Source organism: Lacerta agilis, chromosome 3, assembly GCF_009819535.1.
Source record: "Lacerta agilis isolate rLacAgi1 chromosome 3, rLacAgi1.pri, whole genome shotgun sequence".
NCBI classification, from domain to species: domain Eukaryota; kingdom Metazoa; phylum Chordata; class Lepidosauria; order Squamata; family Lacertidae; genus Lacerta; species Lacerta agilis.
Window position 1 is genome coordinate 51,005,106 of NC_046314.1, and position 22,945 is coordinate 51,028,050.

The 22,945-nt window shown below is 42.4% G+C and overlaps 1 protein-coding gene across 2 annotated transcripts in view; it reads left to right on the forward strand.

Moving 5' to 3' along the window:
• The first annotated feature begins 4,144 nt into the window (after positions 1-4,144).
• The window catches only part of DSE (dermatan sulfate epimerase), a 37,080-nt gene continuing 18,279 nt past the window's right edge, over positions 4,145-22,945 (forward strand). The window contains exons 1-2 of one of the 2 annotated variants that reach the window (XM_033143643.1): positions 4,145-4,604; positions 21,082-21,550. In XM_033143643.1, the coding sequence (XP_032999534.1) occupies positions 21,135-21,550 (416 nt within the window). In that variant the 5' untranslated portion in view covers positions 4,145-4,604; positions 21,082-21,134. Of the gene's footprint in view, positions 4,605-21,081; positions 21,551-22,945 lie in introns of those variants that run through there. The other variant, XM_033143644.1, reaches the window with a different exon arrangement.

The window sequence follows — 22,945 nt, forward strand, 5'->3', positions numbered from 1 at the left end:
CACTTAACACTATTTCGGATCTACAGCAAGGCAGAATAAGCTGAAGAGAATAATGAAAGTATGAGGGGTATGCACGTCGGTGAAAAAGTAGGCAGGACTTGGGGGTTTTAGGCCACAATGGAACTGTGAGCTTGAATCACACACAGAGAGAGGAAGAAGACTGAAAAGTATAAAGCAATTTACTTGCATTTACAGCTCTATAAATTGAGGTGATGATTTTATAGGCAACAAATGAAAGGAAAATGTTTAGATATGTTCTAGTACCACAGTGGTGCTAAACAGCAACAGTAACAACAAAACCACTGCACATCGGCTGAAATAATAATGATAATAATAATAATAATAATAATAATAATAATAATAATAATAATAATGCCAAAAATACTGTAATGAAAATTCAAACAATAGAACCAAATACACTTATATACATGTAACGTATATGACCAAAATCAATACCAAAGAACCATTCAGCTTGGGATGTATTCAAACAGCTCGGTGCCAACATAAGTTTTCAAAAGTTCACTAGGGCAGAAAAACAAAGCTGTCGGTAGTGGGATGTAGTCATCTTGAATCTTTTCACAGAGGGGCACCTGAGAAGAAGGAAGAAGACCTGCCTTCCGGATTACAACAGGTTTCGCGAAGGAAGCTTCATCAGTTCTTCAAGTATATATGATTAATCAAACATACAAATGATGTAGGCACAGTCATGTCATACGAGTCTCAAAAGAGCTCTGCTGGACACCATCTTGTTCCAGGCTCAATTCAAGGTGCTAGGTCCCAGCCTTTAAATCCCTAAATGGCCTGACTCTCTGATTTCTGAAACACAATTTTTCTCCACATGAACATACTTACCAATTAAGATCTACATCTAAAATATGTATTAAAATATCTACATGTTTTTAAGGGCACTTACGTTCTCTGGGTAGCTTTGCAAAAATACTTCACCGAAAGCTATCCTAGATGCTTCTGTGGGACAGAAGGACAACCTCATGTACAGTGATCTACACTGGAGACCCTTCTCCAGGTGCCCAGACCTCTAAGTTTAGTTGGGTACTCTTAGAGAAAAAATGTCTTTTAATGGCTGGCAACCATATTATGGGGTTTCCTTCCTAAGCAAGTTTATCTGCTGTCTGTGTTATCTTTAGAATTTTATTGGCAACCAAGTTGGCCTTTTAAATATACCTAAATATTCTTTTTGTGTCATCTTCTCTCTTTTTTGTAACTGTTACATATTGGAAATCAATAAAACAATATTAAAAATTCTTTGAATTTATTTACTGCCTCTAAGATTATAAATTATATTGATTTTAAACCGCCTGCTAAAATCTATCATACTGCTTTTTTTTAGTATTTTATTGCTCAGTTATAACAAAATAAAAAATTTAAAAAATTCCTTCCAGTAGCACCTTAGAGACCAACTAAGTTTGTTCTTGGTATGAGCTTTCGTGTGCATGCACACTTCTTCAGATGTGTGCATGCACACGAAAGCTCATACCAAGAACAAACTTAGTTGGCCTCTAAGGTGCTACTGGAAGGAATTTTTTTTTTTTTTTTTTGACTACGGCAGACCAACATGGCTACCTACCTGTAACTGTAACTATTGTTCAGTTATGTTCAACTGTTGTGAATCACAATGAAACTACTGGGCAGGCTATAAATCCTAACATAAATATTAAAAAATGCCTTGTGTGTGCTTGACTGCTTTAAGATCAAGTAAGTTGAAAAATGCAGTATACTTGCATTTGTGCATGAAACACAGACAATAGTGTTTCAACAAAGCACAAGGAAATAACTGCAGGACAAATACTGTGGAGAAATAAGAAGTGTGCATTTAGAATAGGAGATGGGAAGTAGGGGAAATAGATTTTTCAGAAGAATTTATTTTCTATTTTCTTCTCATGCAAATATTTATAGTTAGAAAAGGGGAAGCAAACTTCTAAACCACTAAATATAAACACAATTTGTTTTACATTGTTCCTTTTTTTAAGAAAAAGAATAGGTTAGTCATGTCTTTCATATGCTTCTGTGTTGTGCATGTGAATGAGAGCCTGAACAGAGAACCAAAGTAGCCTGATTCAGTGAAGGTTCAGATAGTAGATTTTGGAAACTCAAAAGGATATGTGTTTTTCTAGCAAAATTTTTAAAAGGAAAATGCCAGGCAGGGAAAAAAGAATCCTAGAATCATAGAGTTGGAAGAGACCACAAGGGCCATCTAGTCCAACCCCCTGCCAAGCAGGAAACACCACCAAAGCATTCCTGACAGATGGCTGTCAAGCCTCTGCTTAAAGACCTCCAAAGAAGGAGACTCCACCACACTCCTTGGTAGCAAATTCCACTGCCGAACAGCTCTCACTGTCAGGAAGTTCTGCCTAATGTTTAGGTGGAATCTTCTTTCTTGCAGTTTGAATCCATTGCCCCGTGTCTACAAAGTATAGTTCTGTAACTGATAATTCTAGCTTCTAATAAAATAAAGACTTTGAAACCACGGTGCTTTTGGGGAGGGATAGTACAACAAGATATCAGAAGCTGGTCAGCATTCCCCCCTCCCTGATCTTTGCAAACTTATTATCTAAGCAGCCACAATGCTTAAAAGAGTTTGTGCAGCTGGTGGTTTGATATTGCTTGTGTGACCTAAACCTTTTCTTATCCCAGTCTAAACCAATTCTTTCCTAAAATGTCATGCCATGCCTTCCATTTTATTATTTATATTTACTTTTCCTGTTGTTTTGTCCCTGTCTGTCTTAAGTATAAAATATTACTAGGTCTGACAGCATATAGGCTGCACCATGAGAGAGAATGGAGGCAAGCAAACAGGCCAAACCAACTCCTCCTCCTTAATTTCACAGCTACCACTGTGTGGGTATCTCAATTTTTCTCTGGCTGGCTCTGCTAAGCATCCGTTTAACCTTGTGGACTAACCAGCCCATCCTACACTTGGTACTGTATAAAGTGGTTTAACACCTAGGCCTGAGGTGAAGAACAAGACCTCAGACCATTTCCCATCCCCACTCCTAAAAAACAAACAATGCTTTTACTTATGGGTTTAGTAATAAAACAGTTTAAGAAAATAGGGTAAAGAAAAGCTAATTTTACAGTTAGTTACGCATAAGTGCAAAAAATAAACAACTAGCTATACCTATTCTAGGCTGTTTCCCTAGCCAAGTCACTTTGTATTCCTCAGTTCAGCTTTGTAGTCTTTTCCAGGCGTGTTCTGCCTTAGTAGCTAACTCTCTTCTAAGCTGGAGTTAGCCCGACTTGATTCTGCATAAACACACATAGGATCAGCTTGTAAGCATTCTTTGTTGCAGAGCTGCTCATATGGCTTGTAGGTGGGGAGTGTCCATGGTATATATACCTTACAAGGACATGTCAGCAACAGGAAGGCTGTGGGCCAAATGTTGGCTATGGAAATGGATGCTTCTCACCCACCGACCCCTTCCCATTTACCTTATTTGGATGTGAAGAAAGTGACACATGGGGAAAAGCTTGGCCATAGGGGTGAATCATCGGCTCTACCTACTGGGCAGTTGTGACAAGGTGGTGTTGAGAGTGTGGAACTGTGTGTGCAGCCAGATAGCCTTTCCTAAGGTAGACTTCTCCCCTCAAGTAGCGGAGGACACCATTTGCCAGCAATGAAGTAAGAGTCAGCTGCCAGTTTGACCTGCTTCTGGTAGAAAACAGGGAGGGAGATACCATCTTGCCCTTTGAAGTCAGGATGCTCCATCTTCCCCCTGGTTCCACCTGAATTACAGCCCCCCTGAGGAGGGTGGCAATCCTATTTACTCTTGGGGAGGGAAGGTTGTTTGTTGTTGACTTCTGAGGGGCGCTTTTCTCCACAGAGGGCGAGGAAAGAAATGGGGGGAGGAGGGAGGTCCTCAAACATTCAGGAAAGCCTGTGTTTATGCAGGAAAGTCTGGGGACTTGGACGCAAACTGAGCTGTATGTTGAGCGCGTACTTTTAAAAAGTTAGCTTATAGGCCTGTAGAAGTGTTAACATCCCCAGCTCCCAAAGGGAGGGGAGGTGCTTGTTCGGAGGAAGCTTTTTTCCTCTCTGCAAGACAGCGCGGGGTGAGGAGGGGGACAAATCCAGCCGTCCCCTCAGGGCTGACTAAATGAGGCGCCTCAGTCACCCAGAGAAGCCTGCCCGGGCGCTGGCTCTTTTGGCGGGAAAACAACTTCAAAGGAGTTCGAGGCGCGCGGGCGACGCCTCAACTGCAAAAGAAGAGCAGCAGCAGCAGCAGCAGCAGCAGAAGAGAAAGGGATCCGGGCGGGAGGTGGGACTAAGGGGCTCCTCGCCCCTTTCCCCCTTCTCCGGTGACGTTGCGGTCTCCTCCCTCTGGCGGAGCTGAGGCGCCTGCAAAAGCCCTTCTGCCGCTTCGCGCGGCCCCGTGGTCTTCCGTCCGTCCCTCGACCCGCCCGAGCGAGCATCCACCGCACGCGCGGAGGGGCCACGACTTCGCTTCTTCGCCCGCCCGGAATGAGCGCTTGACTCCGGGAGGCAGCGCTGTAAGGCGCGGAGGCGGCCGGTTCCAGAGCGCGGGGAGTCGACCTCCTGCTGCCGCCATGGAGTGAGAGGGTCTGCGCAACGGCCAGCTGGGGGAGAGGTAAGCGCTAGAGAAACCCCACCACCCCCGACGGCAGAAATGGCCGGCCGGGCATCCTCGTAGCTGGGGGAACTTTACTCGGCCCTGCTCGGCGTTTGGGGGCGCTGCTGGGTGTGGAAGCAAGGAGAGGTGCTGGGTGGCAGTGAAATGCGCGGAGGGCAAGGCCAGCGCGCTCTGCAGATGCCCAGAGGCGCTTTATCCTGACAGCTGAGGCAGAGCCAGTGGTTCGATGAGCGGGGGGGGGGTGGAAATGGGTGGGTGGCGCCCTTGGGTTCAACCTTCCCTCCTGAACTTAGGCGCAGACAATGAAGCCCCGGGGTAGGAAAGCGCCAGAACTTCAGGAGTAAGGGCTTGCATCATGCCTGCGCATCCTGGCTTGGGGAGATTACTTGAAAGGAAGCTCCACGAAAATAATTACCGGTAGGAGTTGTTGTTGTTGTTCAGTCGTGTTCGACTCTTCGTGACCCCATGGATCAGAGCAAGCCAAGCACGCCTATCTTTCACTGCCTCCCGCAGTTTGTCCAAACTCATGCATGTCTAAAATTATGCTGGGAGTGGACTTCGATGAGAGGAAGACCCGCTCTACTTGGAGGCTTCTCCCCTCTCACAGAAAATCGAAGGGACCGATTGCTCATCCATTTAGGCTTAAAGGACTGGGACGCGGTCTGGGTGGGTGAGTTTGCACATATTGCGGCTGATGCTGTGGCTGAGGCTCAGAGATGTGTGTTTTGCTGCGCCTCTCCATCTCATCTCCCTCTGATCTCCACAAAAGCAAGCCCTCTGCTTCACCCTCAAATGTGAAATGCCAGCGGTGTGAGCAGGATTTACAGAGCAGTAGTATAGGCACTTGGGAGTTTTTCCGTTGCTAGTTCACCTTTTCATTCTTCACTCTCGCCAAGTGTCATGCCAAGAGCAGCAGACTCCCAAGAACAAAAAACAAGAGCAAGGGCTAGCAGCTTCTTGTGAATTTAAAGACGTTCTGAGAAGGCCTAAGGTTTTAGGCCTTGGCCCTGCTCTTGTTTTTGTTCTTGGGAGTCTGTTTGGCAGGCATGACTTTTGAGTGAAGAATCAAAGGGATACCGTAACTCCTGCCTGCCCAGCAGTGAAACAGCCACTAAGGCAGGATTGCTCTGTAATGTTACAGCCAGCCATAGACTCATACAGAACAATCTTGTGCTCAGGAGTAAATCTCACTGTGGTGAATGGGATTTACTCCCTGGTAAGCATGCTTTGTCTTAGATCATTTCCACACATTATGCTGAAATGCACCTTTGATCCTCTTGCACTTCCATATGCAAATGTTGTTATGGTGGGGCAGAACACAGAAAATGGTTAAATGTTCAGTTTCAATCTAGTCAAGGTTATGCACTTGCATTAGATTGAACACCAGTTCAGCCTAATCCTTTCCATGTTTCATTGGGAACAAGTATGTATGGAATTGCAGCATCAGTGAGCTCACTTAGAGGTCAGAATTTGCTTTATCTGACCATGGAAAGGTGTGAGCCAGTGACCTAGTGGCTAAGCCACTTTGGAGAGACCCAGCAGGTGTACCCTGCTTAGAGTGCTCACCCTCTGTTATTCTGAACTACATTCTGGAATAAGTGCCATTCTACTTCTATAACTGTTATACTCAAAGCCACAAATACAAAACTGACATTATCTTGTATGGAGATGCATACATTGAAAAGTTAACAGGAAGAACCCGTAGTTTGGCAGCCTTTAACCATGCTGACCGCATAAACAAAAGGCAGGTGAGACTCCCTGAGGGGTGAAAACTAATACTTGTTAAGTGAATTTGAGCCCACACTCTTATACGAAATAACCCTTCCATGGCCCCACACCAATCTTCTGCAGTTTCTCTTTGACCCCCTTTTGAAGGTGCCACACTTCAAAAGTTAGAAAAATGTTCCACCGTGTCTCTGACTCTTTATCAATGGATTCCATTGCAACAACTTTGGTTTCCAGAGGTACTGAGGAGGAGAAGGGGACAAGAAGGGAAAGGATGAATACATTGCAAATGGAGCAAATAAGAAAGGAGCACTGCTGCTGTGCTTTCCTGGTAATAGCTTTGTCTGCCAAAGTACAGTAGTAACTTACATGCATTTAACTTGTTCGCATTCAGCTTTATGTGCTTGGCAACAATATTTTTTTAAAATGGAAACTGGGTGGGTGTACAGGGAAAAAGGACTGGCAATCTCACCTACCATTGCACCCAATGTGTTTTCACTATATGTGATTTTGGCTTTATGTGCTATCCCTGGAACGTAACCCCCACAATACATTTTGGGTCTGATGTATATATTGTATACAGTGGTGCCTCGGGTTACATACGCTTCAGGTTAAGAACTTTGCTTCAGGATAAGAACAGAAATCGTGCTCTGGCGGCACAGCGGCAGCAGGAGGCCCCATTAGCTAAAGTGGTGCTTCAGGTTAAGAACAGTTTCAGATTAAGAACGGACCACCGGAACGAATTAAGTTCTTAACCCGAGGTACCACTGTACACACACATGAAATAAAGGCAAACGTGCATCTCAGTTTCTCTCACTGGAACACTTAATCATATTTTAATAACAAAGGAAACTGACAAGGCAGTGTGAAAGTAATATCATCAAAAATCACTGCCTTGTATATGTGGCAATTGCTTTGCTTGCTTAGGGCAAAGGTATGGAGGCAAAGAAATCTCCCAGAAATATTGGACTACTCTTTTTAAATATTGTTGTCAGTAACATGACTTGCGAACTCTTGCTTCTGCTATCTTTCAAAATCAGAGTTGGTTGGTGAACTCAAAGAATACAAGATGTGGTTAACATTACAAAATAAAGAAGCAAAGCAGAATTGGCAAAACTAACTGCAGTAATAATGTATCAATCAAATAAGAAATTATGACTACAATGGAAATGGTTTAAAGATTATATGTCCAAACACTGCTCAAAAAATAACATGTTTGGATTAATGCTTGTAAAGTCGAGTAAGAATAAACAATAGTTAAGTTAAGAGAATTAAGAAACAAAAATATAAATTGCAATGTGAAATACAATAATACTGTACAAAAGAAGGCGAATGTTGGTGGAGGGAAGTCACAAGGGTGTTTTAATGTTTGTAATTGGTGTTAGTAGCGTATGTGAAATATTTGTTTACCTGTTTGTTTGTTTGTTTGTATATATATGAATTCAATTATCAAAGAAGTTTGTAACATCATAGTGAAACATGCCATTCCTTTGACAGCAGGACTATCTAATAGTAGGTGCTGGAGCATTCATATCTTAAGGTGTCAGTCCTAAATACACCTACTTTGAAGTAAGCCCCATTTACACAGTAGGGCATATTTCCAAGAAGCATGAATAGGATTGTGCAACATATAACATATTGTGCTTTGGAATGTAGGCGTCGTTGTGTAATGCCCTGAACTAACTCTGCACTCAAGTCAAAATATTGTCTTCACAGCTTTTCTTATCAGAGCAGTTTGAGGTCATAAGCTCAGCATTACCTTTTACTGCATTTGTCAGCAGATAAAACAAAGAACATGTCTATCAAAAATAGTTAAGAAAGAAGCACAGATAAACATTTCCTTCCCAGGCACCATTAATATTTTGAGACAGCTAGCCAGAACCAAGCAATTCAGTTCTTCAGATTCTTGCACTGTTTACCATTCTCAAAGTTGGCATGAATACTACAGGAAAGGGCTCAGAGGAGGGAACCCTGGTGATAAAGGCATGCACAAACAGGGTAGCTATTCATCATCTGGGATCTGTTCCTAGCAATGTCAAGGTTTGTAGTATCACCTTTGACAGGTAGATGGAGCTTGATCTCTCCTCTGTTGTTGTTTTAAACCATTGAGTCTTAGATATCTGAACTTTTACTTTTCAGGAGTGTAGTCAACTTTCAGGATCTGTATGTGTAAGAAAATTATAAGAGTTATCAGAAACAGTAATACATAAACGTTTGATTTTGTTTTCTATTTGCCACTGCCTCCCACAGTTTGGTCAGATTCATGTTGGTAGCTTCAAGAACACTGTCCAACCATCTCGTCCTCTGTTGTCCCCTTCTCCTTGTGCCCTCACAAGGAGAAGGGGACGACAGAGGACAAGATGGTTGGACAGTGAACTGACAACACACTAAATCATATCCCCCCACTGCTTTTTACTGTAAAAGCCAAACACCAGTTGGTTTCACTATGAAAGAGAACCTGATCTCAGCATCTTCTCCATTTTTCACAAATGGTTCCTCATCTTCTGTGCACATTTGGAACTAACTGTCTTTATTTTTAAGGAATTAAATCTACTAACTCATCAACCCAAACAAATAAATAGATAAGAGCTCATTTATCATTCGGATTTCACACTTCAAAAATTTGCAATACAGTTCTCAGCTTAAAAAACAACAACCAAAATGTATACTTAGTGAATATTGAGATAAAGCATGCATTTAATTTGTGATAAAGTACAGTGGTACTTCGGGTTACAGACTCCACTAACCTGGAAGTAGCACCTCGGGTTAAGAACTTTTCTTCAGGATGAGAACAGAAATTGCATGGCGGCGGCAACCGAAGGCCCCATTAGCTAAAGTGCTACCTCAGGTTAAGAACTGTTTCAGATTAAGAACGGACCTCCAGAACGAATTAAGTTCATAACCAGAGGTACCACTTACGCTAAAATATAATATCCCTAATTCACCCCCCAACAATACCTGCTGAAGTCTTTGGAGTACCCTATGCCTCATTGTCTTTGTCTCCTTTTAGCAATGCTAAGCCTGGTAGTGAGCAGGTGTGAAGTGAAGCAATTAGGCTTCTGAAGGCTTCTGCCACAAATCCTGAGCTGAAGCATCACTTAGTTTAGCCCTGTTCTCAAACCTGCTGCATCAAGAACTGAGGACTACAACTCCTTGACACTCTCATTGATGATAGCTCTTCTCTGCTCACAGTTTAGGAATTCAGAGAAGAGGCAAATCTTCATGTTTGAATATAGCCAGAGGAATTAAAACCTCCTAATGATTTCCAAACTAGAGGAACTATTTTGAGAAAATAGCCTATGAAGAACACCAGTATTTATTCATTAACTTTATATCCCACCCTTCTTCTCAAGGGAACCTAGAACAGTATAATGGAGAGAGAACCTTACCTGTAGTTTAACACTGTGATTTATTTACCTTGTGCTAGTTTTAATTTAAAAGTAACAAGCATGCATTCTAACTAGCAAGATTTTCCTGATTTATATTAAAAACCAAAAGGTTGTATAAAAGGTACTTGCTTTGCCCATATGCACAGTTCTATATCTGGAATCCTGCTTCAACATAACTAACTTTCATAAGTAGGAAATAGACTTTTTGACTTATTTGGTTGGTTTTAAAAATTAATTATTTTGGGATTTATGCAATGCTGATTATTTTGCATATTTATTTTGAATGTCTGCATCTAAGACATTCTACTATAACCATCTAGACAGTATATTTTGAGTTTACAAGTCACCATAAGTGAATTAAAAGTTGTGCGGGTTTTGCTTATGGTAGCTGGAAAAACCATCTTAATTTTTTTATTAGGTGAGAGTATGCTGTATAAAGTGTTAGACTAGAGGTCACAAGCTGTAAAGATACAAATTTAATAATGGAAGAGAATAGGGCCTTGCTTAAGAGTATATGGAGCCCTATTTGCCTCTTATATACATGTAAATATGTCTCCATTAAAATTCAACCTGTGTTCACATAGAAAAGCCTTTTGGTTGGGAATATATATTAGGATAAGATGACTTTCTCAAGCAACAAACCTCAAATTATGTAACCAAAACTTAGTCTGCTGGACATATCTTGGGTTAAGTATTGCTGTTTTAGCCATTCCTTTGTTTCTAAGCTATTGTGTAAAAAGCATCAAGTTGACAGAAGTCAAGGATGATTGATTATTTTGGGTTTTTTAAATACCACCTCTCCTCATTGCATCCATTGGTGCATTGTGGGGGCTTTGGGGAATCAGGGGCACCCTTAGTAAATGCTGTATAACCACCCCGTATCTCCTGTGTGGTAGAAACTTCAACCAGTTCAGAGTTCTTAGGGCACAAATAATTATATGCTCTTTCACACACCTGTGTGTGGAGGAGGATAAAGGATGTGCAAGGGTCACACTCTACAGCATGAGTAGGCAAACTAAGGGCTGCGGGCCAGATCAGGCCCAAATGCCTTCTGGATCAGTCCGAGAATTGCCGTGTGGATCGCCAGTGTGCGCATTCTTTCCTTCTCCCTCCCTCTCCCTCACATGGTGGCGGCACTTCCTCCCTCCCTCCCTTCTAGCTTTTCCCCACCCTGCCTAGAGGAGGAAGGGGGCTGGGCTTTGTTGGTGCCAGCAGCAGCAGCAGCGCTCGAGCGGCTACCATTTTAAGCAGCCCCTCTCTGGAGCCTTTTCGTGCGCCACTCTTTGTCCCTGCCGCTGCCATCCCCTGCCACTTGCAAGACACCGGTAAGTAGCCACTGGGGCTCGTGGTGTTCTTGCACCATTCTTTCCCCCCAAAATATAGTCCAGCCACCCACAAGGTCTGAGGGACAGTGGACCGGCCCCCTGCTGAAAAAGTTTGCTGACCCCCTACTCTACAGGCAAGTTTTCCTCTTCCCTCATGAGCCTTCCCTGCAGGACTGTCCTGCCTTTTGCTCCAGCTGTAGCAATGAAGCTGCTGTTACTAGTTACTAGAGTGGCTGGTGAAACCCAGCCAGATGGGCGGGGCACAAAAAATAAATTATTATTATTATTATTATTGGTGTTATTGTTCAGGATCCAGTGGCAGGTTACCTGTAAGACAAGTGTTATCCACCAGCCCTTCATCTACTTTAATTGTATTGCATGATCACAAAAGAATCCCTTTGCACAATCATGTCCTTAACTTGGATGCTCCTAGTTCTCTAGATTGGGATCAGACTGAGACAGTGTCATGCAGCATGTCTTGATATATAAGATCTCTGATGTTGTACCACAATCACCTGTAGAGTTTGGCAGAATGATATTCTCCATCGGAACAATGATGGCAGAGAGAGATGCAAGGTGGCAGTTATATGGACGCATTTGTTTACTTCAAAGCAGCTGGAGAAAGAGCAATTCATGGAGGGTTGTCTTTTTTCCATCCTTGAGGCCGCTTGGGAAACTCATCCAACCTACTGCACCTGGAACTATATGTGGAGAATGAAGAGTGCTGCTTCCTGCTTAATGGAGCACAGCTGTGGGCAGCCTGAGGAAGCTCCAGCCACCATAAAAAGCAAGCCTAGAGTGAGAGACTAGGGTGGTGTCAGCGGCTGTTTTTCTCTTTGTGAGACTTTTGTTGGTGGATGTTATTAATGATCCCCATGTCTTCTGAAGGTGTAGCTTTACATCATAGTTAGGACTTGAACTGACCCCTAAGTGATCATAGGTTTCTAACTAAATTCCACTGGGAGCCAGTGTGGTGTAGTGGTTAAGAGTGGTAGACTCGTAATCTGGGGAACCGGGTTCGCGTCTCCGCTCCTCCACATGCAGCTGCTGGGTGACCTTGGGCTAGTCACACTTCTCTGGAGTCTCTCAGCCCCATTCACCTCACAGAGTGTTTGTTGTGGGGGAGGAAGGGAAAGGAGAATGTTAGCCTCTTTGAGACTCCTTTGGGTAGTGAAAAGCGGGATATCAAATCCAAACTCTTCTTCTTCTTCTTCTTCTTCTTCTTCTTCTTCTTCTTCTTCTTCTTCTTCTCTCCTGCTGTTTTCTCAACTCTGACCAGTTTTTCTCCTTGTCATGCTGGAGTTCTATTAGAGTATCAATTAAGCTTGTGGTGGTCTCTTGTAGTAAGGCTGGCACAAATTCATTCCTACCCCAGCATAATAATGTTTCCTTTGAATCATTGTGCTTGTGTTGTGATTTAGGACCAATCCTATATGACTCAGCAGGCGTAACCCAAGGATAGAATTGTTCTGTTCCTGTTTCTTGGCTTCTCGAAATTCCATGTGGCTTAATCAATGACTTTGAGTACTACTCCATATTGAAATCTGCAGCTGACACTTTTCTAGAGAAAGAATAAGGAGTGGCCTTCTTGAACTTGTGATCTATTGGTATGTGGAGAACTTGCAGCTGCTATTGTCATAATCGTAAACTGAAAAACTGAAAAATATATGCCTGCAAAAATCTGTTTAAACAGTTGAGGAGGGGAGGGGAGCACCCAAAAGCAATTTATTGAGGAAAATTTCAACATAATTTATGACCAACTACATAGCAACATAGTTTTGGGTGGTTTTTTATTTTTACATTTTTGTAAGTTGATATCAGCAATAAAAAAGCTTATTGTTAATGCTTTTAAAAATATTATTGGATGAGCACACTAAAATTTGGTGCAGTCTAACCTAATAGAACTGACTAAAAGCACTTCTGTTACAGTCTGTCATTAAATTGATAAATCACTTTTATAATGACGAAGCATTATTTGCTTTAACCACTTATTCTGTGTTATTGTTTTCAGTAAAATGTTACTGTTTCATTTGCACTTCTTCCTAACAAATCCAGATGCAGAATAATACAAGATATGGCGAGGGCCTAAGAAACCTAAGTCATACTTGATGAGTCACGCCACTGAAAGCAATGGATATAAGTTGCTGAAGTTAATTGTTTTCAGTGAATCGGCTCTGAGCATGCATGGCTAACATTGGATGTCAGGTATTATTAATGAAAAAGAGTTTTCAGTGTTTAAAATACTATTAGAAAATTCATATTTACATTTAAAGGTCACAGGGCCTGTTGCTCTGAAATTAGGGGTTGGTCACAATACTTCAAGCAAGTGGCATCACTCCACATGGTCAAAGGAATGTCTTTAACAATTAAAGTAATAAAGCATTCTTAAGTGATTTTTCTGTAGACAGTCTTGGGTGTAATTTCATTGGGGGGGGGGCTCAGGGAATGTGGGAAACCCCTTGAAACAGACTTGCTGAGAAGTGCTTATGAGTACAATTTGTAAAGACCTCTTAAGTAGAACGAAACGTAATGCACCAGATTCCACTAAGAGATCCTGCTAGCAGAAGCCTGAACAAGGACTTACACTGGTGTAATGAGGCTTCCCCTCCCCACACACCACATTGAGTTGGGAAGGTCAGGAGAACCCTCCCCCAGAACAGTGAATGGAGTGGGAGGGGAAGGGGAGATCACTCCTTCTGGCAAGCGGAAATGCTTGTGATGACTGAGTGATCTCCTTAGCACTACATTGAAATCCTACCAACAATTATCTTGAAAGCAATTAGACTTGCATTGTGTGGCTTGTTGTGGTAAAGCTTTGTGTTCTAGACTTGTTTCTGGGTGGCTTTTCAAAAGCCACAGAATAGCATGACATGTTGATTCATTTGGGTGGGGCACATTGTGTGCTTTCAGTAATTTTGCTTCAGAAACAGTCCTCATGCCTCAGTAGGAGTCCTAAAAAATGCAAGTCCTCCCTTCATAAAACGAACTTCGATGGTACTAGAGGGAAGATGCTTAACTTGGGGTGATCCATCTTCCAACCCAATGTCTGCCTACCCTGAGGATACAGGAAGTATCTCAGTGATTCCACACCCCTCACACTCCTCACTGATCCAGTCTCTTAAATATTGTATATCTTAATGCAGGGTTATATAGACCTTCCCTTTAGTTTTAATTTGTTTGCGACCAGACCCTGACCTAAATAACAAAAGTGGAATTGACCAATATTGCTTTTTCCTCAATAACCTGCAGGTGGCTTGATTTTTTGTTGTTGTCTTGTTGTATAGCACATCCAACAGATGATGCGGTCGCTAGTTGCCAGGTTGAGATACTTCTTTCAATGTATTAATTGTGCCAAATATGTCCCTGAGTTGTACTTGCAACAGAGTGTGTGATGGATAGTAATGGGTAGCCAAGAATCTAGGACAGGTGTGTGATGCCAGCAGGCAGACACTGACTTCAGGGGTAAGATGATACATGAATGCATAGCATTTACCTATTCATGGCTACTCTGTTAGTACCATTAAAAAGAATTAATACTGTATTGGAATGGCAGTTTATCATTAACCCATTTCTGCTGACAACAGAAAACTTCATTGTGATCTTCTCTTAGTAACAATTGTAGCATGATTCTTTCCATGGTTTTGGGAAGATACAATACAGATTTTGTTGTTTTAGGAAGATACAAAACAGCACCATAGACTAAGTAGCAATGTAGAGTATTCCTGGATGCCCAGTTAGAAAACATTTGTCTTTCTACCATGATTTTGGGTGACTTGGATTTTCATGTTTTGTGAGAAGTAGATTATTTCTGTATGGATTGCCTTTTACATTTGTCTCAAGGTGATTTACAAACATGCTGTAAAAACAGATTTTAAAACTGTACAACGAACAACTGAAGATAGGCAAAGACCTTTTCCAGCCAGTGGGGAAAGCTTGTTGAAACCAAAAGTTTCTTCATTTGTTTCCGGAAAGTATAGATAGTGAACTCCTGTTATATATTGACAGGGATCCTGTTTACAAAATAGGAGCAGTCACAGTGACAGCGCTGAAACCCCTGCTCCGAGTTACTGTGGCTATTTTAGGGACTTTAAGGAGAAACTCTCCTGCAGAACTCAGTGACCTACTGGGAATCTAAGGAACAAAGTCCTGAGGTTATTTTATAGCATATAGAATCATAGAACTGTAGAATTGGAAGGGACCCTGAGGATCATCTAGTCCAGCCCCCTGCAATGTAGGAATATGCAGCTGCCCCGTACAGGGATTGAACCTGCAACCTTGGCGTTATCAGCACCATACTCTAACCAACAGGTGTTAGTATCAAAACCTTGAACTGGGCCTGGTAGCAGATTGGAGACAATGCAAATGATGCAAACAAGGTGTAATGTGCTGGTGGTAGTTTGACCCCACAAGCACAATAGCCACCCTGTTCTGCACCTCCAAACAAAGTTCAAGGGTAGCCCCACATTGCAGTAATCCAACCTTGAGGTTACTGATGCATAAACAACTGTGTTCAAGCTATCGCAATCCATGAATGGCCATAGCTGTCTTAGCAGATGAAGCTAGTAAAATGTGTTCCTAGCCAATGAGGACACCTGCACCTCCAGTGACAGAACTGGATTTAGGAGCACCCATTATCACATCTTCACTTGAAGCAGTCATTTCAGACCATAGAAAGCTTCACACTGCCTGTGTATTTTACAACACAATCCTGTACATGGCTGCTAAGAAGTCCTACTGAGGATAGCAGCTTTAATTACATATATAGAGCACTAACAATGAACTATACTCTTTGGTCACATTGGCTCTGCAGTTCACTATTCTACACTTTCCTGTTGTTGAAACAGAGTTACTTTTTATTACAAAGTGAGAAAGAAAGAAATATAGACAATGTTTCTTTAAATAGGAGCTATAGTTTTTAAGCCACTCTTAAATTCAAGTTGATTTTGGAGGATGGAAATCAGCTTTTAGTTTTTGAAAGTTATATTTGGATCTTGCTGCTTTGTTAATTGACAAAAAAAAACTTTTCAATGTATTATTATAAAGAAAATATTTCTGCCTGGTTCTAAAAGCATATGTTTGTGTTCTTATCAAGTATGCTAAATAATATGCAAAAAGTAGTGTTTTGATAATCAAAAGGATATCTTGAGAAGTTCTGCATTGTGACTGAAAATCTCTGCATACTGTTTTCTTAGGAGGCAATCCAACTCTTGACTATCAGCAATGGGGCTTGGTGAGAATGGCATAGCCACCGCCACCGCCACCAGCAGCTTCAACTCACCCACTCTCTTAATAAGTACCTTGTTGCATGCTTCACCTGTGGGGCTTCCCCATCAATGGCGGAGCTCTCCCCATGGCAGAATCAGCAGAGCTGGGGGGGGGGGGACTCTGCCTTTTCCAAACCCCTCTCCAGCACAGCAGTTCAGAGGTCTGGATTATTCTGCCTGGCATTACTGGTTCTCAAGACAATTTTATTCATTGTTCATTGCTTGTCACGTGACTGCAACTGGTCCATATTGTGGGGTAGGACTAAACAGTTGACAAAGCTATTTCCCCCAAGTGTTTGTAAGAGAAGGGAACTTAAACAGTCAAGTAATTCAGTGGTTTTCAACCTGTGTGCCGTGGCACCCTGGGGTGCCTTGAATGATAATCAGGAGTGCTGCGGGGTCTGTACCTCTTTCTTTCCCTCCCTCCCTCTGATACCCTCTTGCGTCTTCGGCTCCCAAAGGCTTGCACAGCTGTTGGTTGCAGCTACCAGCTCCCCAGGCGAATGGTGCCTCTGGGGCTGGCCAGGGGGTGCTTCCCAGGACCCTGTAGGGCAGTGTGAGGAGGCACCTCTTTTGCGGGCAGAGCAGGGGGCAGCTCAGAGATCAGGGGCGGCAGCTGCGGCTGCTCAGAGGACTCCCAATGAGAAGGGAGAGGAGAGGAGGCTGAGAGAACACTCCATAAGGGAGGGTGAGAAGCTGCCAGCTCTGCAGGCAAGGGGTGACATAATTGGGCTCCTGAGCTCCACAGGGGTGCTGCAGAAAGAATGTAGTTGTTCAAGGGAGCTGTGGACTCAAAAAGGTTGAAAACCTCTGACGTAATTCAGTTCAGTCGCAGAATGTAGCATACCTAAATAAATGACTAACCAGGATTTCCTCAAAAGCCTGAAACAAGAAATATTTTGCAAACTCCTTTGAGTAGTTTGTGTTTGAATTGTTCTTACAGTACAAAGGAACAACAGTTGCTGTGTTTCATCTCCTTTTGTCTGTCTGTCTTATACTGTGTATGTGTGTAAGGAATCTGCTATCTGTAGAAGGCTGCTTATACTGGGTAACTCAGCATTGTTCTACATTTGGAGGCATACTGCGTTCAGAGCAACCCTCCTCCACCAGGAACTCTTCAGATGATGGCTGGGGCTGATGGGGTTTTTAGCTCAAAACATCTGAAGGGAACCTGGTTGAAGAAGGCCAATACAAAGTGGAAATGGAATGGAAAGCTTGGAATTAATCTTGAGTTTATTCTTGTAGGCATGGCCTAACAATGTGCCTAATGATAAAGGCACAATCCTCGGATTTCCCAAAGTCCAAAGCACCAACTAATATATGAACCAATAGTGACCCACAGGATTCAGCACGGGAATTCCATCAATTGCAGCTGGAGTGGGAAAGCTCTTGATGCAGCTTAGGATTCAAATTCACCTCTTTCACTGCTGTGGAAGGAATAACACAGCTGCTTTTTTTTTTTTTTTTTGCAGGGGTAGAGAATAATGTGACTAGAGAGCAGTTACAGTACTTTTGTGTGGCATTGATACAGCCTGTTCTACTTAAGTGTTGATACAATACTATGCCAGTAATGAAAAGAGACAGTTTGCCCCACCAATCGTAGTATTTAATTTATGCCAAAATGCAAGGAGGGAACCATTCAGCCCAGCAGCCAAATATCACAACTATTCTCGCAGGTTCAAGCTCTTGGGATTATGTTCAACAGCTCCACAAGCCAGCAAATAAATTTATAAGCAGTCCATTGACTTTTGTGTGTGTAAAGTCCTCACTTGAATCATTACTCCTGCCCCAAACATTAATTTATTAGTCTAATTTTGGGCCCTATGGTTTGGAAAACTTGATCTCTGTGTGTGGCTTATGTTTATCTTAACTTCTAACATGTTTTCCCCTTTCTGAATCTTATGAAATGGCTTTCCCTCAGGAAAAACATCATTGTGCAGTAGGTTTTGGATGTCATTTTTCTCCCCTTGCCCTCGGCCTACTTCTGGTTTTAATAATTGAAAACTACTGTTCATTATTTACATAAATCCATCTCTCTTGGTCTTGCTTTCTGTAACCTTTTCCCTCTTGAGAATTTCAGGAATTCTCTGACTTTCCTCTGGGGAATCCTAGCCCGTTTTATCTAAGACCTGTGTTGAGTCGGTAGGAAATTTTGATGGGAGGAAAGAGAAATAGCCATGGTTAAACAGTCCTGTTTTGTTTTTTACTTTCACAGAGTGTGCCATTTTTTTTAAACAGGCGGGTAGTTGGGAAAATATACATTTTTACTTTACATTCAACTTTTAAAGTGACAGGCTGTAAATCTACACATGTGAAATCGAAGGGTTCTTTTAAGCTAATAGGAAAAAACACACATGCCCTAAAGGCCAGCTATTTCAAATACATTTCCAGGATCTACTCTGCTGTTTTTTCCTCTCCTCTTAATGAAGACGTGTCACAGCTAGAGGCTTTATACACAATTCTAATGACTCCTGTACAAGCCTCCCACATTCCAAATCATTTACTCCGCAACTGTGAATGTCAGCCAATCTGACATACACAGTCTTGGCTTGGCTGATGTTAACATGATCTCTCTCTCTCTCTCTCTCTCTCTCTCTCTCTCTCTCTCTTTCTCTCTCTCTTTCTCTTTCCCTCCCTCCTGCTCCTCCTCCCCTTTGTGCAAGTACAGTAAGAAGCTACTTATAGGGTATTGGGCAGTCTTAACTGTCTTGATTGTTGAAAAGACATTTTAATAGCCCAGTATTTAATTATGCCTAATAAATTAGACCTTTCTGTATATCTGAACCTTCTGGGTAGGGTGACCAGTTGCAACGGGGAGGACAGGGTTCTTGCAGCTGTATATGAAAGTGGGAAATTTAGCAGTTATGCAAGCCACTCATGCTGAAATTCCCTCATCTACATACCTATTAAAGGTACAACCTGCAGGAGCCCTGTCCTCTTGGACTCTCCCATCCTTTTCCCGTTAGAGGTGATGGGGAGGAGAGGATTGGATAGCTCCTTCAAGTCCTGCAGCATGAGAATGCCATGCCCATAAAAATATATACCGTATTGACCCGAATATAAGCCGCACCCAAATATAAGCCACAACTTTAAAATTCAAGGGGGGGAGAGAGGGGGGAAGACAATACCCCAATATAAGCCGCTCCCTTAAAATTCCACAGGCACTCACACCCTTAAATGGCAAATGTTCCGTTTTACCATATGTCTGTTTCAGCAGTGATATCGTAAAAGCCAATTTTTGTAAGGTCACGAATTTAAGCCACACTTTATCTTTTCACGGTCAGAATTTGGGGGGAAAAAGGTGAGGCTTATATTCAAGCCAATATGGTATTTATGTTTGCATTGGAATTGTGAAGCCTTTGCAAGTACAGGGGGTGAAAGATGAAGTTCGTAACGAGAGACAGATGCAAGTCTTTGTTAGAACAATATGCTTCATCAAATATTGATTTCACCCCTGCCAGTGTTACAACACTATGCCTGCATAGGTGGTGGGATAGCAAGTAATACTTAATAAAGATTAATGCCCCCCCCATCTTTTGCCACCCTGTCGCCACAGCCATGATAAGGCCATTATTCCAACTAATTATACAGGCAGTAATAGCAATCTACATAAGTCTCACTGGGGAACACAGATCTCATACATGAAGCTGGGTGGAAGGGAATACACCGCTATCATGTTGTTGTTTTTTACACCCAAAGTTCTTGTTGCCTGTAGTGCCCACAAAAGGCAAGCTGTGCTTTATGGAGGTCACATTCACATCTGTCCAAGATAGTGCTTGGGTTTCAGTATACTTTCCACCCCCCATGCATTTCCTTTACCCACTGAGCTGATAGGAGGCCTGTAAGTGCTGCCTACAATGAGTGTACTGCTGCTGTTGATTCTGCTCATCCATGCGCAATGCGCATGCCCCTCCCCTCCCAAGTGCTGCTTGCCCTTTAAGTGCAGGCAATCCAAAGTGCAGTGCAGTATTATAGAATTTGTTTGTTCCACAAGTGGAGCAATTTGCTGAGATAACTGGTTCTCTTTGCAGGCCTTCTCCATGCCCACATTGCCAAGTACAGTATATCCATTCATTTAGTTATGTTAATTTCTTTATTTAACAAATTTTATATACTGCTTGATTGTAAGAAAACCTCCAAGTGGTTTACAAGAACATTAGTTGTGTGAAAGGTCTGTCTGCGTACTGGACTGGTTGGTAACTTCCATGTAGGGCTGGGGAAAGGGTAATTTTTCTGTATGCAACAACATGGTTAGTGGGTGGTTGTGGATTTTACAGGAATGCTGTGGGAATTTCTGTCTTTGTTGCTACATTGGCTTTTGTTTATATAGATATTGCTGCTCTGTTGAATCTGTGACTGATAGAGCATAGGGTCATTACTACATTATGCCTGCAGTTGTTGTAGTCTAGTGGCTGCCCAGCATTCCAGGCTCATCGGATTGTCCTACTATGAGCTATCCACCCCAACACACACACCTACGCACACCCACCCACACCTATTAAGGTTCCTCTCCTTGAAAGTTGTGAACTTTTAAAGACTGCATGCATTTCAGATTCAGCAATTAGCATTTAGGCACATGTGGAGCATTATGCATAATTATATAAGGTGTTATACTTGACATTGAATGGATCTGAGTGAGAGAGATATAGAGAGGGAGGGGAGCACCTTGTAAATGTGTTTTCAGTTTTTGAATACTCAGTGGCTTTACACAAAACTAACCATAACTATCACTCTTGTTCCCTCCCCCTTTTCCCCCTCCCCCACTATCTAGGCTCCTTCAAAGATGGTACGGCTGCCATTGAGACCTGGAGCTCTAATGCCACAATGAGGACTCACACACGGGGGGCTCCTAGTGTGTTTTTCATACATGTGGTTTGCTTCGCACTGGTCTACAGCAGCAATAACAGCCCAAGCACCGTGGTTCCTTTTGTCAATGCCAACTACGACAGCTACCCAATGCTCTACTTTTCCAGAGGAGACATACGGGATTTGCGATTCAAGGCCACCAATTCACACCAACACATTTCGGCACGGTTGGCTGAGGCTGTGGAGACCATGCTGTCAAACCCTTTGGAGTACCTTCCTCCCTGGGATCCCAAGGACTTCAGTGCTCGATGGAATGAGATTTACGGCAACAACTTGGGCGCTCTAGCAATGTTCTGCCTGCTTTATCCAGAGAACCTGGAAGCTATCAATATGGCCAGAGATTACATGGAAAGAATGGCGGCTCAGCCTAGTTGGTATATTTTTATCTTTCTTTCTACTGCCCCCTCCCCACAAAAAATCCATTTGTACTAATATATATATATATATATATATATATATATATATATATATATATATATGTGTGTGTGTGTGTGTGTGTGTGTGTGTGTGTGTGTATGCACCCCCCCCCCTATATATAGAGAGAGGGGGAAGCAAGAAAAAGGGTAGGACGTTTTGGCTTTCTTCCTTAATTTTGTTTGAAATGAGTGCACATTTTCCAAAGCCTAAAGCCATGGCAGATGCCTATAACTCCCCCACCCAAACTACACATTCTGTTAGTCATGTATGTAAACATGCATGCTTAATCAGACTGCTTTTATTTTGGAGAAAAATCAGCTATGACACACTGATTTGGAATGTGCTCCGAATCCAGAACAGGGTTTGTACCCATTTTCTACTGAAAATCCCCCCTGCCTGATTGCCATTTGTCTCCTGAGGTGTCATTGTGGTAGTGTCTACATACAGTGGAACCCCGGGTTACGCACGTGATCAGTTACGGGTGGCCGTGTGTAACGCGGCTGTGCGTATCCCGAACGCATGAAAAAAAACCTGGAAGTAGCGCGATTTGAGCGCTTCTGCGCATGCATGTGCACAGAAGCGTTCTGCGCATCCGGGGGTTGCGTGCGCTCCAGAATCACTTCCGGGTTGCGGGCGTTCTTAATCCAAACGTACGCAACATGGAGTGTGTGCAACCCAGGGTATGACTGTAGTGTCATTGTTCCCATGCAGCATTGTTTTCTTCGGGAACCCCACTGGGCTCTTGTGGGCAGCGAAATGGTAGCTTTTTATATTAAAGTAGAAAAAGGAAGAAAATTCCTTGGCCATTTATTTTTAAATTCTGAACTGCCCTGAGATCTGCAGGTATAGGGTAGTGTACAAATTTAATAAATACATAATAATAAATAAGTATTAAAGGGTAAGACTTCCTCCTAAAAGGTCTTAAGTGTCTCCTTCCATGGGCAGGTCCCTTTTCAAAGCAACTAATAGTCCTGCCAAAGAGGAAGGGATATTTGGCTCAGTCTTTGTTTATATCATAGCAAAAGAATATTATTTCAATATGAGTACTCAGTTACAAATATTTGAAAACTTAAATGTGTTAACAGTTCATAGTAGGAGTTTCCACCCTGCACAAAGTATTTATTATGCTGTTTGAATTCTTTCCTGCAGTCTTTTCAACTTTATAATACTGTTTTAATACTGCCATTCATTGCTTTCTCACTTAAGTGCCTAATGAGTGTTAAAATTATCTCCTACTTACTTCCATATCATTTGGTATGCTGTTCTTAATTACATCCTAGAAAAAAATCTTATTTGCAGTCAAATGAGCCATGACAAATTCTTGCTCATATTCTGGTTTATTCTGGAAACTC